This window comes from Electrona antarctica (genome assembly GCF_951216825.1).
Source record: "Electrona antarctica genome assembly, chromosome: 2".
NCBI lineage: Eukaryota > Metazoa > Chordata > Actinopteri > Myctophiformes > Myctophidae > Electrona > Electrona antarctica.
Window position 1 is genome coordinate 44,958,771 of NC_136807.1, and position 15,116 is coordinate 44,973,886.

Consider the following 15,116-nt stretch of genomic DNA (forward strand, 5'->3'; position numbering starts at 1 on the left):
CTCTATCATACACACTACAGTGGTCTGACTCTTAATGCTGCACGTCATCTTACAACTGGTTGCTTGTAAAGTTGGTGATATTCAAATTAAAGCCGTATTCTACACCGAGTTCACGTTCTTGTGTCACTCAGGGCATAGTTAAAATCAGCTTTTTTCCAGCTCAGGATTTTATCTAAGGTGAAGCCTTTTTTAACTTTTTTAGATTTTGAAAAAGTCATACATGCTTTTATCACTACCCGCCTGGATTACTGCAATGCACTTTATGTTGGGGCTAGCCAGGGCTGCATTTATAGATTGCAACTAGTGCAAAATGCTGCTGCACGCCTTCTGACAGGCACAAGAAGGCGTGACCACATTTCCCCCATTTTAGCTTCACTGCACTGGCTCCCTGTATGTTTTAGGATCAAGTTTAAGATTTTATTGTTTGTTTTTAAATCCCTTAATGGGCTAGCACCTCCTTATATTTCAGATCTTTTAAAATTGTATGTCCCAGAAAGATCATTGAGATCAGCAAACAAGATTCTGCTGGAGGTTACAAAGTCAAAACTGAAACTTAGAGGAGATCGTGCCTTTTCTGTAGCTGCCCCTAAACTGTGGAATGAACTCCCCCTCTTAGTAAAACTGTCCCCCTCTATCCCTATTTTTAAATCCCGTCTTAAAACACTTTTTTATTCTCAAGCTTTTACCCCAGAGTGAGTTATTTTTATTTATTTTATTTATATCTTTTGTTATATTGTTTGTTTTGTTTTTCTCCACTGGTCAACTCTGTTGTTTTTAAATGTGCTCTATAAATAAAGTTGGATTGGATTGGATTGGATAGTCTCTCGAGACAGACCGTTTCAAATTCAAGGAAAAGAGGGCGTTGTTTTTCCTAGATTTTTTCACAGACTTTGATTCCAGTCATTAACGGCAGTGTAGAAGAATCTTTAGTGACTGAAAATAAAGTAAAGTATTAATCCAAAATAATACTTTCAACACAAAGTAGTGTAGTAGTATAGTTACTCAGTGCTTCACTGTCATAGACTGAATCAAACAACAATTTACAGAGCGAATATCATTAAAAAGCCTATACTTATTGTAGGCTTCAGTACCTATTCTGCTCAACCATACCGGTATTAGCGCATTCATTTAATTATATATTTCCCCATATCAAATATTAATTGGCAGTTTGTATGAACAAAAGACGTCGGTATCTGATTCTGCATTTGTCATGAATAAAAAATAACATGATCAAAACAATGTCCTCCTGACACATGCTATCTATTAGGTGCTCTGCAGTGTAACAGTAAAGCAATCCGTTTAGAAAGAAATGTTAATACAGTCATAAATGAACCAGTTCTATGTTGTAAAGTTGTAAAGTTGGTTCTACTGAAAACAAACAGTTCTACTGGAGGCAACGGTGTTGAGAATTCATCAACATTGATTGATTGATTGAAATTTTTATTTCACAGAAATGAAATGAAAGCACAAGTCAATACAAAAACTGTTACTTTATGGACGATCCATGATTAAGCATTACACTCGTTTACAACAGGGTCCACCATTTTCAATTCATCAGAGAACATTTGTGCCAGTCGAGTCATGTCATCTCTCTTTTCCTCTCGCTAAACAAGTGCTGTTAATAAACAACAACAGCAGCATCCGAAGCTACAGTATGTTCCAGCCACCGTTGGATCAATCATAACAGCCACCATGAGTCATGACCGGCACACGCCGACTGCATTCCTAATGGAACTCCCAGAGTCACCCACTGGTATCGGCTAGTAGTGCAAGCTACATTATTATAATTATTATAATTGTATTGTTCATCACAGACATAGTAGCTATGCATCGGCCAAATCACAATAAATTAACAATTATTTCAAATTATGACTATGATTATCAAGATTATTCAAAGATTCACATGATTTAGGATTGAAATACTTCATTTTCTTTTAATCTAATTTGTCTCTTCAGATCTTATCTAACAGCACTAGTACTGTAGGTTGGGCAAGAAGAGCTGATCACAATGCTTGCTGGGCTCAGTTTTATTTAATCTGTTCTGCATTTCTTTATCCCTGTGGTTGTGCTTTACATGAATATCGCTGCAGAACCTAGAGCAGGGGTGCCCAAAAGGTAGATCGTGATCTACCAGTAGATCACAAAGGCTGTGCAGGTAGATCACATGAAAAAGAATATTTCATTTAAAAAAAAGGGAAAAATATATATATATTTTTTTTGCATACATTTTAGTTTTAAGATGTATTCATCTTTAGGGCCCCAAATCACACCTTAGACAGCACTAGTGTCTATTTAACCCATTCTGGGCGGGAACCCCTATAGGTGTTCTAACCCTTCTGGACGGGAACCCCTCTTGGGGTTCTGTACAGTATGTACAGTATTCAAAAATGACAAAAGATTTGATGCTGCTATATAAATATTTGAAGTTTTTCGGAAAACTTCAAACAGGATTTAGAAGGCTTTTTAGAATCGACTTCAGTCCAAAATGGGTTAAAACACAAAGTGTTTTTTGACTGGGGAGTCATATTTTGACAGCAGAAACTGCCTGTCATAATTTCCCATCTAAGTATGTATTGGACAGTATTAAAGAGTGTTGCTGTGCACAAAAACGTTGGTAGCATTACAAATTAAAAACCCTACTTATTAAATTTCTTCCCCCTCTATGTCCCATTCCAAGTGCATTTGTCTTATATGTAACAACAGCTCCGCTATATTCCAAAGCCCCCTCAGGTACATTACATATTTAAACTATTTTCAGCAATGGCATAAAAAAGATCTTGTTGAGCTGGTCATTTTGAAAGTAGCTCTCACGTCAAAAATGTGTGGGCACCCCTGACCTAGAGGATGACTGAAACCAAGTGGCTGACTGAACTTCATTTGCACGAAACACGTAATTGGACAAAGCACTGACACCATTGCGCCAAGTAATTTCCATGAAAGGACGTGGTTGGAAGAGCGCCAACCATAATTTGCATGCAAGCATGTCATTGGACAAGTAAGTGCTCACTATCCATCTAGTGTCCCATGAGTGAGTGAGTGAATTAGTGAATGAATGAATAAATGAATGACGCTAATTTACAACAGTATGCGGGGCCATGGGGGAAAAAAACCCATCTAACGTCAATTTGAATTTGTCACAAGGTGGTTTCCATGGGGTAGGGATTAGCATGATGTAGTAAGTACAGTATTGTGGAGTAATGAGTTTTGCGTCTCAAAATATAACATCAATGTCAATGAAGTCCACGATCACAACACCAGACGGAGTTCCACAAACTACATTCAACCCAGATTTGTCTCAAACAAGGGGTTAAATTAATTTCGCTCCTATGCCACAAAGATGTGGCATCGTGAAAATATGCCTCAAATCTTTTAAGCACCACTGATACAGAAAGATAAGGACATTTTTTAAATTTCGACGTCAGGCCTAAATCGGTTAAAAACCATTTCAAATGCAGGAAACCAGAAATAAAGGGACCCATAAAAATGTGTAGGCGACCCACAAATGGGTCCGGACAACAGTGAGTTGGAGGATAAAAGTAGTGTTTTCTGTGGCGCACACACTCACCTTGCTGCAGTTTGATCTGTTGGAGCTCAAGGCGCAGCTGCTCGTTATCTCTCTCATATTCAGCAGTCAGCGCCTCGCGCTCCTCCAGCAGCCCGCGGATATGCTCCACATAGCTCTCTACCTGAGAGACAGAGACACACACACACACACACACACACACACACACACACACACACACACACACACACACACTTTTTAATTGTCATTAAAAAGTTATGCATCGATTTTGCAGTATTATGAAAAGCACTATACAAGGCCTGGGCCGTGGCTCAGCGGTCCAGGCACCTTGGCTGGTAATCCAGTCTGGCAGTGTGCCGCGGGTTCGACTCCCGATCCCAACGGCCTTTACTGCATGTCATCTCCCCATCTCTCTCCTCATTTCCTGTCAGCCTACTGTCTGTCCCTCCATAAAAAATATAAACTAAAGGCGCAAAAAAAAAAAAAAACATTTAAAGCACTATACAAATAAAATGCATTAGTAATACATGTATAGCAAAATAAATTAAGACTTAACTGCCAAAATTAACATCAACTAGAAAGTTTGCACTTATGTAGTACAGGTCAAGCAGTACCTCTGCCAACACAATTTAAAATGTTCCCTGGATTGTATCCTTGACCTGGCTCCGATCATTTCAACCAAAAAGTAAATCCTCTCATGAAAGACTGCCAAATCCATTATTGTGATCTTGTTCTTGATTTTGACCATGAACATTCACCCTTTTGACCCAAAGGTTAAGCAGAATGTCTTCGGGGCAACCTACTGGTCGTCCCCCCAAGTTTAATGAAAAAGCACATTCATTAAATCTATTTTGCAACAGCACCTGACCTTTGAAATCCAAAGTTCCCTCCCCGGAAAAGGGATGAACTCAAAGAAAATCCAAAGCACTCTGTTCAGTACTTCATCAGGGTCCATTGGTCCTTTTTTGCCTAGCTGAGCCATGGAAATATGAAGGCTTTTTAAACTGTACTGAACAGAAGGCATTGTATTTTCTTTGAGTTCACCCCTTTTTGGCACTACTTTGTTGGCCCACTACTACAGAGGAAGGAACTTGCCTATTATCGAACCCTCTCCAACGAGCACCTGTTTGCAGTTACAGATAACCATACGGACCACGCAGCGCTTCTTCTTCTCTTTATTCAACGTGGTGGGCAAGTACTTTGCCAAAGCGATAAATATGGCCCTTTCTCGTCATCTCACCTCCTTCATCTCACGGGCCTGTGTAGCACGTAGCGTCTGCAGCTCCTGGTTGGCTGCGTTGCGCTCTTTCTCAGTGCCAAGCAGCTGATGCCACAGGTGGCGCTGTCGCTCCTCAACGCTGACCCCTGGAGGCAGGCCATCCTCCTGCAGACGCACCGCGATCTGATCCTGCTCCGTCCGCACCTTGGGGACAAAGAATTGGTGCTAACGCTCAATGTGTTGCATAAGGCCTATTCATACTCCGGTTTTAGGTGATAAGGTGACCACCGAAACGGTTGTTAGTAAAAACAGAGATGTGTTTGGGACGGGTGAGCGCCAATCGGTGAGTCGCTTATTACCACGGCGTGATGTCATATTGGAGTTTTCGGTGGTCACCTTATCACCTACAACTCCTCGCCACTCGCCCTACACACTTACTCGTTTTGAGCATAGATAAATAAATAATAGAGACGGCACCAGGGTTCCCCTCCCATCCAGTGCCGTCTCTATTATTTATATATCTATGATCAAACCAAGTGGAAGTGTGTAGGCAGGGCGAGTGGCGAGGGGCTAGTTTCAAAAAGGGGGATAGGCTCTGGCCTGCAAGTGCATTGAGTGTTCGAGTCCCGTTCATGACGACCTTTGCTGCATGTCTCTCCCCGTCTCTCTCTCCCTCTTTCCTGTCATTCTTCACTTGAACTATCAATAAAGGCAGAAAAAGCCAAAAAATATGAATAATGTACTATGGCAAAATAGGCCACATTAATCATTTTATACTTTCAAAATGCGACAGGCCTACATAGATCACTTTTGTGTGTGTGTGTGTGTGTGTGTATGTGTATGTGTATGTGTATGTGTATGTGTGTGTGTGTGTGTGTGTGTGTGTGTGTGTGTGTTTTTAGAGTATCCATTCCAAGCTGCCACTTTCAGTGTGATGAAAACATGTGATGTTAAATTTGAGTTAGCTGCAAAATGATCTATTGCGTGACACATGGCAATGGCAGGAGCAGGAGGACACAACGCATGGGTCCTGCTTACGCTAAACACCTGTCATTGAATTCAATAGTGTAATTTGCAGGTCCTGTAACTCGAGAGGGCCCGTCATTCAATGGAGGTAGACAGACACCATCACAGCATGCTGTGCATTGTCTCCACATGCTAGGCTGGAGCATCAGGTCTCACATGCCTGGTGTACTTAAACATCAGACCAAAAGTGTCAACAGTGGGATTACATGGAAGCATTCGAATAACTCTAACATCCACTGCAGCAAGTAACCAATCCTTTTTATATGTTTGGCAGCCTGGTGAAATAGTGAAACTGCTCAAATTGGTTTGCGCATTTCTGAATCCAACAGCTGCTGTAGTCAACGCAAGCAATCCCGGCCGCCAGACGCCCGTCAAACTCCAAACTATAACATTTACAGTATGTAAATTATACAAACTAGGACAAAGCTGTACATGTTAAACCATGATAAACAAATCAGTGAATGAATATGGGCATTACCTCTTCATTATCCATGGCCATGCATCAGGAAGTTGCATCGGTAAAGTGATGAACTTTTCAGCCAGGACAATGATGTTAAGCAGCAATCCAGCCTACATTTTGTCCAGATAACATATTAAAAGGTTCTCAAATCTTGTCCAATACGTAGATCCTCAAAACGCAGACTGCTGCTCGGTCTGGCTGTTGTGTGCCATTGTCTTCTTCTCTTGCTTCCCCTGTAAAAGATGAGAGACCCTAAGTTAGAGCAATGATGATGTCTGTGCAAGCAAGTTAGGAGTTAGCCTGGGTTCCAGCCTGATTCGCTGCGTTCCATGGATCTGAAAATGTCACTGACAATTCAGAATCACGGAACGCAGCAACCCAGGCTAGTTAGGAGTAGGATTGTAGTTGCATTTTGACTTTCTAAGATTGAAGATCAGGGTTATAGTTTACTACCTCGGCTTAGGTAGGAAGTGTCACATGCCATAACCTCAGGTGTGCGTGTCACATTACATCACCTAGGCTATGCAAAGCTTCAAGCTGATTAGCTATGTTTTATCTGCTGTATATTATTATCATGACTTGTTTAAGCAAGGCAGGGGACAAGGCTGCAGTATGCACATACACCAAGGTCCATAGCAGTTAATAACATTGTTTGACTCAGTGATTTACATATAGACACCATCTCTCTTATAGGTACAGTAACAGCTAACCGCTTTCTTCCATCAGTCAGTAGTTGAGTGAAATCCGCAATATTGGGATGATGCGTCCAGTGTAGTTGTAGTACCAAAATGTCTGACGAGGAGGAGCAAGTTAGGCTTTTTTTCTCTCTCCAGGCACCACAGGCATTTGCATTCCTTTCCTGCAAAAGCTAGCCGACAACTGCATAAACTGGGATGTGTTCATTCATCATATCCATTCAGCCGTCTCAGAGCAAATAAACCCACAACCAAGAGCGACAGCTTCAGCTAAGCCTAGTTAGAAGTTAGCCCCAACAAAGTTGACTGAGCACAGAAGTTGAGGAGGCTCAGCTAATAACGCTAACTCGCTACCCGTTAGCTAATAGCACCCAGTTATCAACGAACGACACCCCTCGCAAGCAAATCTCTGTGTCGTTATTTACACAGCGACTAAAATATACGTTTTTGCAGTGCCAAAAGTGAGCTTAAGCTTTACACACCTTAGCGACAAAACACCAGGTGCATCAGAGAAGACAATAGTAGACAGGGACAGTCAGCGAGACAGGCGTGGCGGAGCGGAGTGGCTTCTACAAGCACCTAGGCAACGGACCATACCATTCAGTGAGTGGATGGGAATAATTCTGCATCGAGTGATCTTAATGGTACATAGAAATAGATTGTTGATTCATTGGAGATTCTGACTTTCAAGTGTTAACTTTGTTTTAATTGTATCGTTCCACTTTTTGCTTTGGCAATGTAAGTTAAAAGGTTTTCTCATCATAGCCCTTTGAATGACTTGAAATTGACCCATGACTGACGCACCATATGTCCCCTGCTGCTGCATGGTCGCAGTCAGTGGTGGAAAAAGTACTCACATATTTGTACTTGAATAAATAAAAGTATCAATACTGCAATATAGAAATACTCTGTTACAACAAGTAAAAGTACGGATTTCCAAATTTACTCAAGTAAATGTACAAAAGTATTGGTAATCAAAATGTGAATTTTCAAGTTTTCAAATAATGTTTAAAAATATTTTGATAATAGCAGATCAGCTATTTTCAAATTACCAAAATGTACCAAAATGTATAGCCTATAGGGCTGAAGTGGTTAATGTATGTTTTGTAATAATAATCCAAATCTATAAAGTAACTATATAGGCGTAGTAACTATAGTTTTCAAATAAAGGATATTTGGATATGAGATTTAGTAGAGTAGAAGTAAATCTGTGAAAGTACTGGATATTGGAAATACTCAAGTAAAGTACAATTGTACAAATACCTCAAATGAGTTACTTTTCACCACTGGTTGCAGCATAGACATCTATGGTTGCAGTCAGTATAGCCTATTTGTATGTCATTAAATGTTCCTTATCCTATGAATTGAATATGAAGGACCCCAATGGCAACAATTGCCATATAGGCTTACATGGGGTTTAAATCCTCTTAGCAGACCTGGTATTGAACTGTAGCCTACTTTCCTGTGCTTTTTTTTGCAAACTGTTAAAGTATTCAATCAATCAATCAGTAATTTGCAGGGGGGAAATAAATTTGTTTTCCTCATAACAATAATAATCAGTCTATGATGAACCCTAACCCTATGTGAATACTCCCTTGAGTTCCCTAAGGATGGATGATAGAGATAAAAGACAACGTTTACCCTTTTTCCACACTAAATTTGTCAAACAACATAATGTATTTTTATCTTTTGAAATAATAATACATATTTGAATCATTTAGGAACCAAAAAAAAAAAAGTTGTACTAGTCGCGACCCACAAATGGGTCCCAGACTCCCAACCCACTGTTTGGGAACCACGTCTAGTACAGGGGTTCTCAACCTTTTTGGCCGGGGACCCCCGAAAATGCTTTGGCAACGTCTCGGGACCCCCGCCCCGCCCCCTCCCGACCCCCAATATAAATTGACTGCTACAATAACCTTAATAATAGAGACAATACACCATAAATAAATACTGAAACCATCATCATTAGGGAAGGTGTATGCATATACTATGTGTACTATATGTAAATTCTTCATTTCCACTTTACAGCCATTCATTTGCCTGTCTTTTTTTTTATTTTTTTATTTTTTTTAAATAATTTGTGGACCCCCCAAAATAATTTGGCGACCCCTCGAGGGGTCGCGACCCACGGGTTGAGAACCCCTGGTCTAGTACACTAAAATACTATATAGCAAAGGCAAGTCATTAAGAAGTTAAAAACAACGTTTACAGCCCTAAACAGCCTACATTGAGTACTACATTCCATTCTCACTCATCATTATCCCCTGCAGTTAAAAAACTAAAAAACAAAACAAAACTAAGCTATACAGTAGCTGCATGTTTATTTTTCATATGATTCACAACACAGATGGATGAGGAGTGGCAGCACGGTCATTATAGGTACCAGAGTTCACTCTAAATGGACTGTTTACAGTAAGGATCTTTTCATGTGGTCGAGCCACTCGTTCCTTCCACTGCCCATGGGTGGGTCTTGCTTTGACTCTTTTTTGGACGGTGATTCTGCACTGAGGGAGTGTGAGATACATATAGGCTGCGCCGTATGACGGTGTTGCAAGAGTAAAATAGCCAATCTACAAGCTCGCAGCATGTTGACGATGTGACACGCTGAAAGTTTGTAGATCGGCTATTTTTGGTGTGCGGCACACACTGTCATACGACAGAGTATAGATCAGGCTTATAAGGGAGAGCAAAAAGGGAGCTCTGTTCAAGTCAAGGGAAATGGGCGTTTAGAGTTTCTTTTTAGGAACTCTACATTCCTCCCCCTGGAAACTGTGGATGGCGTGGGTGAAAAAAAATAAAGGAGGTGTGGCTCCCCTGGAAATGAGAGGACCACTGAGAGGGGCATAATATTGAGGAGTTGTGAGGCAAGCTGGTGAGGTCAGATTAAAAGAAGAACAAGATCTAAAACCAAGGTGAGTGGAAATGTAGGCTACTATTAATAGTGAATGAATATAATGTAACTTGGATATTGATCATTCCTTTCATTGTATGTCATAATCAAAACAGAAATAGTACTGACATGTTTTGTTGCTTCTGGTCCAAGCTTAAGAAATCTCTGGCATTCACAACAATGTCGATAAAATATGATCATAACATGAATCATAGCATGAATCTCAGCAATATCAACAATGATTGTGCCTTATGTTGAACAGTACTTGATAAAAAATCCTGTCATAATATGGTTAGGGTTGGGTCATTATTTTTTAGTCTGGTTCTTTTTATGCCATTTCCAATGAATTATTATTTTTCATTCACTTTTCACTTTGATGGGTGTAATCTATGGTAGGCTACAGTAATTATATCATTTGACAATCATGGAGACTTGAGTACCACCCAGTTGGAGCTTCGGATAAAGATCTACAGACACCCATCCATTTGGACTTTTCCTTAAGATAAAGATCCATAGATAATTTCATCCTCTTCCTTTTTTTCCTCTCTCTATTTCACTTTTTGTCTGACAATTTTTTAACAATTTTAGGCTACAATTACACGTATTACAGATGCAGCTGGGTCTTCGTTTCACTTCATTTTTGTAACAACCATGTAAAAACACATGATTTCCTTCATACCGTACTTGAAGTCTGAAGAGTTTACAAGTAGAGCTGCTTTAATGAACACCAGGTGTAGGTTCAAAAACACGCTGTTTATTCTGAGCCATGAAAAAGAACCCCAAAACACCAACCTTCAGAAGGTTATTGAGGTTAATTGAGTAAACATTTTGACACCATTTTGATTTCAATGAACCTCGCCCACTTACTCTAAAACAGGTTCACTGTATGTTAACACATGGGCCAGTCAACGAGTAGTTTTAAAAAGAAGTTCATTGGCACTCTGTTTTGGCACCGGGTCTTATGTAACACAGAGTATTCTTTGTCTTGCGGCTCACATTTTCCATTTTGGGTTTAAAAGGAAAACAGGAAGGTACCATAACACAAGTGTGGCAGTAACAAATGTGCTAAATTAACATGATCATGTAATGATGAATAATGATGCCATGCGTATGCTGGGCGGATGATGTTTTTGACAGGGAACTAAAGATGGCATACTTGCTGATGTTCGTTACCCTCCTGCATCTCATCACCCTGGCTATGCTCTTCATTGCCACCATGGAGAAGGTATAGAAATCAATTTGATGTCACGATTAATACTAATTCACGTTCAATCAAATTAGTTAATAATTATAGTAATACAATGATGTATATTTTGGTCTGTCTGTCTGTCTGTCTGTCTGTCTGTCTGTCTGTCTGTCTGTCTGTCTGTCTGTCTGTCTGTCTGTCTGTCTGTCTGTCTGCCTGCCTGCCTGCCTGCCTGCCTGCCTGCCTGTCTGTCTGTCTGTCTGTCTGTCTGTCTGTCTGTCTGTCTGCCTGCCTGCCTGCCTGCCTGCCTGCCTGCCTGTCTGTCTGTCTGTCTGTCTGTCTGTCTGTCTGTCTGTCTGTCTGTCTGTCTGTCTGTCTGCCTGCCTGCCTGCCTGCCTGCCTGTCTGTCTGCCTGTCGGTCTGTCTGTCTGTCTGTCTGTCTAGTCCTGGTGGGTTTGGGACGGCCTGGAGAACTCAGACCTGTGGTACAACTGCAGGTTCGACAACGACACAGGAACCTGGTTGTGTGCTTCCTCCCAGGAAACTGGTAAGGAACCATTTCATTAAAACTCCTGATCAAGCAGGGGCATCATTTTTGGTCCCAGGGGACGGAAATGGCCACCTCCTAGCGTTCACCTTTAACCTTAACCTTTAACATTTTCTCCAACCTCTGAATGTTGTTCGCAGATTACATTCCATACCCATCCATTTACCATGCAATCTGGGAACCCATTCAGGTGTGCCTATTTTGGGCATTTAATTCTATAGGCGAGCGTTATTTTTCAAAACTGGAAGTCGTACCGTGACTTGTTGTGAGCTTGCAGATCAGCTATTTTTTATATACACTTTTTTCCAACCTCTTTTTTTCACCCACTTTTAAAGCCTCTGTGATCAAGTCTCTCCTAAACCAGAGAACAGAGACTCTGGTTTTTGGTTGTAGAACAGAGCAGCTTATCATCATCCATTCAGGGCTGTGTTGTATGTGGTTCCTTGATTGATTGATACCCTATTTTCTCATTAGTTTGCACTTAAACTGGGTGGAATCATTTATCTACTACTTACGACATTTTGTCATATATTTTGCCACTGGGTGCTACAACAAATATACGTATGAATACAACTGGCCATGTAAGGTCGGAGGGCCCACTCAGTTTGAACAGGGAAGAATAGTGCATTCCTCCACACTCATTATGCCCTCCCGGTGAAATTCATCACTGTCAGTTGAAAAGCAGCTTACGACTCGAGTCGGTAGTGTATATTGGAGGAGACATGTGGTTGTCTTGCCAAGACCACGGTAGGGGTTGGTAGTGACGGGGACTATATATGCAAATAAGGGGAAAATGACAATGACTAAATAGGAGAAAATGTAACTATAAATGCACATCTCTGTGTGTGTGTGTGTGTGTGTGTGTGTGTGTGTGTGTGTGTGTGTGTGTGTGTGTGTGTGTGTGTGTGTACGTACGTACGTACGTACGTACGTACGTACGTGTGTACGTCTGAAATCCACATAACTCGAGACCCGTTCGCCCCACCGACTTCACACGCGCTCCACACCCCCACAGGGAGTGCAGTGCCTGGTGTCGAGTCGGTCAGACCCACGGTTGTCCAGAACAGCCACAAAAGGCCTCTGCCCGGGCTCTGGACCTGATCTCCATATGGAGCTGTCCTGATCTGACATCATTCTGACTCCATATTTGGGCATGCCTGACAAAGAACTCCACATATGGGCATAAAAGGGACACAGACATAATAACTGGGTGGTTCCTCCGACCCACGGTTGTCCAGAACCGCCACAAAAGGCCTTTGCCTGATGTCTGTTCTGACATCACAAATATGTTCTGACATCTGCATAGACTCCATATTTGGGCATGCCTGACAAAGAACTCCATATGGGCATAAAAGGGACACTGGGTGGGGCATTCATTTCCAACTTGCATCGTTCCAAGTATTAATAATAATGGGGGAAAGGTTGTTGCAGATCCTTGATGTGATCCATGGTCAGGCAATGCCCTTTTGATTGTTTACTGTATTAGTATACAAAAAATAATAATAATAATAACGGGGGAAAGGTAGACATTTGTTAATCCCACGGGGGAAACTGAGCTTCAGCTTCATCCAGTTGATGGCTGCTCGGATGGTCATGATAAGCGCTTTGGGGAGAAATGGTTAAGGCTCAGTGTAAACCAGGGTCAGGACTCTCAGGGGACGAACTGGTGAACTTCTGCTTATCAGATGGACTGTCTCGACCCACTAAGCTACATGGCCACCCCAGTAATAACAATAATATTTTGTCAACAAACATGGTACGGATGTTGCGTCATCCTTGGGTCAAAGCTAATTGAAAAGCATGTGTGTACTTTTCTTCATTGCAATTTCAAAACCCACCATAATCCACCTCAACAACTAAATAGAGGAAAGCAAAATAGATTATTGGGGGGTAAAAATGATGACAGTATTGGTCTATATTATATAACAGAAAATTACAATAGAGCACGCACATCCACAAACTAAACGCCAGGTGCCGGGCCGAGGTAAATAATAGAAGAAAAAAGATATGGTCCGCACACTGAAGTAACCTCCAAAACGTAAAAGATTGATTTAAGGTTCCTTCTTACACCATAGTGGACATGACATTTCGAGCCTCGTGAATGATGACGAGCCGTGAGGCTCGAAATGTCATGTCCACTATGGTGTAAGGAACCTTAAATAAATCTTTTACGCTTTGGAGCTTATACTTCAGTGTGCAGACCTTCTCTTTTTTCTAGTATTGGTCTATCTATATACCTGGTGTGGTGTGGTGCATGATGGCGTTCTTGTTCCTTCCTCAGAGTGGCTTCAGGCAGTCCAGGTCCTGATGGTTCTGTCACTGGTCTTCTCCTCTGTGTCGTTCCTGGTGTTCCTGGGACAGCTGTTCACCATGTCCAAGGGTGGTCTCTTCTACTTTACAGGCTTGTGTCAAGTCTTTGCAGGTAATGATAAGGAAACAGGAGCCACAAAACAAAGTGCCAATATAGCCTTACCCGGCTCTATGTATGTGTCCCATGCACTAACCTTGCCTTCCAGAACCATAATGCAGTGGTGTACAGTAACTAAGTACCTTTACTTATACTGTATCTGCTATTTTCAAGATACATGCATACATACTGTACATTTTAAAACTTGAAATGAGAAATACTGCACAATGAGTATTTTCTACTTTTGATACTTTAAGTACATTTTGATGCCAATACATTTGTACGTTTATTTACTCAAGTCAATTCCGGAATTTTACTTGTAACAGAGTAATTCTACATTACAGTATTCATACTTTTACCTAAGTAAAAAATGTGTTTTTCCGACCACTCCACCACTGTGTGTTTTTAACTTTTTATGGACTTTTTATGGTTAATTACATCTAATGCTGTTTGTAGATTATGGAGTATTGTCCTAATGCTTAAATAAATACATTTGTTTTATGAAAGGCATAATGTTCATCACCATCCTTACTGTCTATTCAGGTCTAACAGCGTTTGCCGCAGCTCTCATCTACACGTTACACCACAAAGAGATACTTCAGGTCTCCAAGGAAATGCTTTCAGGACATTTTGGCTACTGCTTCATCCTGGCCTGGGTGTGTGTGCCTCTGCTGCTGTGTAGTGGGATCATGTACATCCATCTGCGAAAGAAACAGTAAGAGCATGGATCCAGGAGGATTACTATGTGACAGTGTTTGAAGTGACAGGGTTACTCATATTTGCAGCTGGCTATACATCTGAACGATTTGATACATATAGGTATGCTGTGAATGGTGCCTCTGTTGATTGTTCAGGCTTTGACAAATGTTTGTATATGTGTTTTTTTTAACAAGACAATACAGGCTTATATAGGCCTACCGCATGTAGCAGCCTGATTATCCCATTTAAAAAATATATATAATTAGAATTTATTCATGTTGACAAATTAAGACAAGTGCCAATGAAGTGTTATGTATTGGGTTGTTGTTTTTTCTCATTCTCTTTTCCTGACAAGGTTTAGATTTAAATGGCACTGGAGTTGCTTTGACTTATGCTTAGAGTAGCCTCGGACGTTTTATGCTTATTTGCAAAGTTTTAAAATATATTTTTGTACCTATATA

General features: G+C 40.9%; 2 protein-coding genes across 7 annotated transcripts in view; one reads left to right on the forward strand and one right to left on the reverse strand.

Moving 5' to 3' along the window:
* Positions 1-7,474, reverse strand: part of ccdc30 (coiled-coil domain containing 30) — a 41,623-nt gene extending 34,149 nt beyond the window's left edge. For 5 of the 6 annotated variants that reach the window (XM_079513245.1, XM_079513242.1, XM_079513244.1 and 2 more), the window contains exons 1-4: positions 7,406-7,474; positions 6,247-6,461; positions 4,764-4,946; positions 3,566-3,686 (exon numbers count right to left, since the gene is read on the reverse strand). In XM_079513245.1, coding sequence (XP_079369371.1) covers positions 3,566-3,686; positions 4,764-4,946; positions 6,247-6,267 — 325 coding nt within the window. In that variant the 5' untranslated portion in view covers positions 6,268-6,461; positions 7,406-7,474. Of the gene's footprint in view, positions 1-3,565; positions 3,687-4,763; positions 4,947-6,246; positions 6,462-6,938; positions 7,080-7,405 lie in introns of those variants that run through there. The other variant, XM_079513241.1, reaches the window with a different exon arrangement.
* Positions 7,475-9,744: 2,270 nt separating this feature from the next.
* On the forward strand, positions 9,745-14,883 carry emp3b (epithelial membrane protein 3b (MAM blood group)). Its single transcript, XM_079496009.1, has 5 exons — positions 9,745-9,838; positions 10,954-11,041; positions 11,447-11,549; positions 13,831-13,971; positions 14,500-14,883. The coding sequence occupies exons 2-5, from the start codon at positions 10,964-10,966 to the stop codon at positions 14,673-14,675; spliced, it is 498 nt and encodes a 165-aa protein (XP_079352135.1). The 5' UTR covers positions 9,745-9,838; positions 10,954-10,963; the 3' UTR covers positions 14,676-14,883.
* Positions 14,884-15,116: the final 233 nt, after the last annotated feature.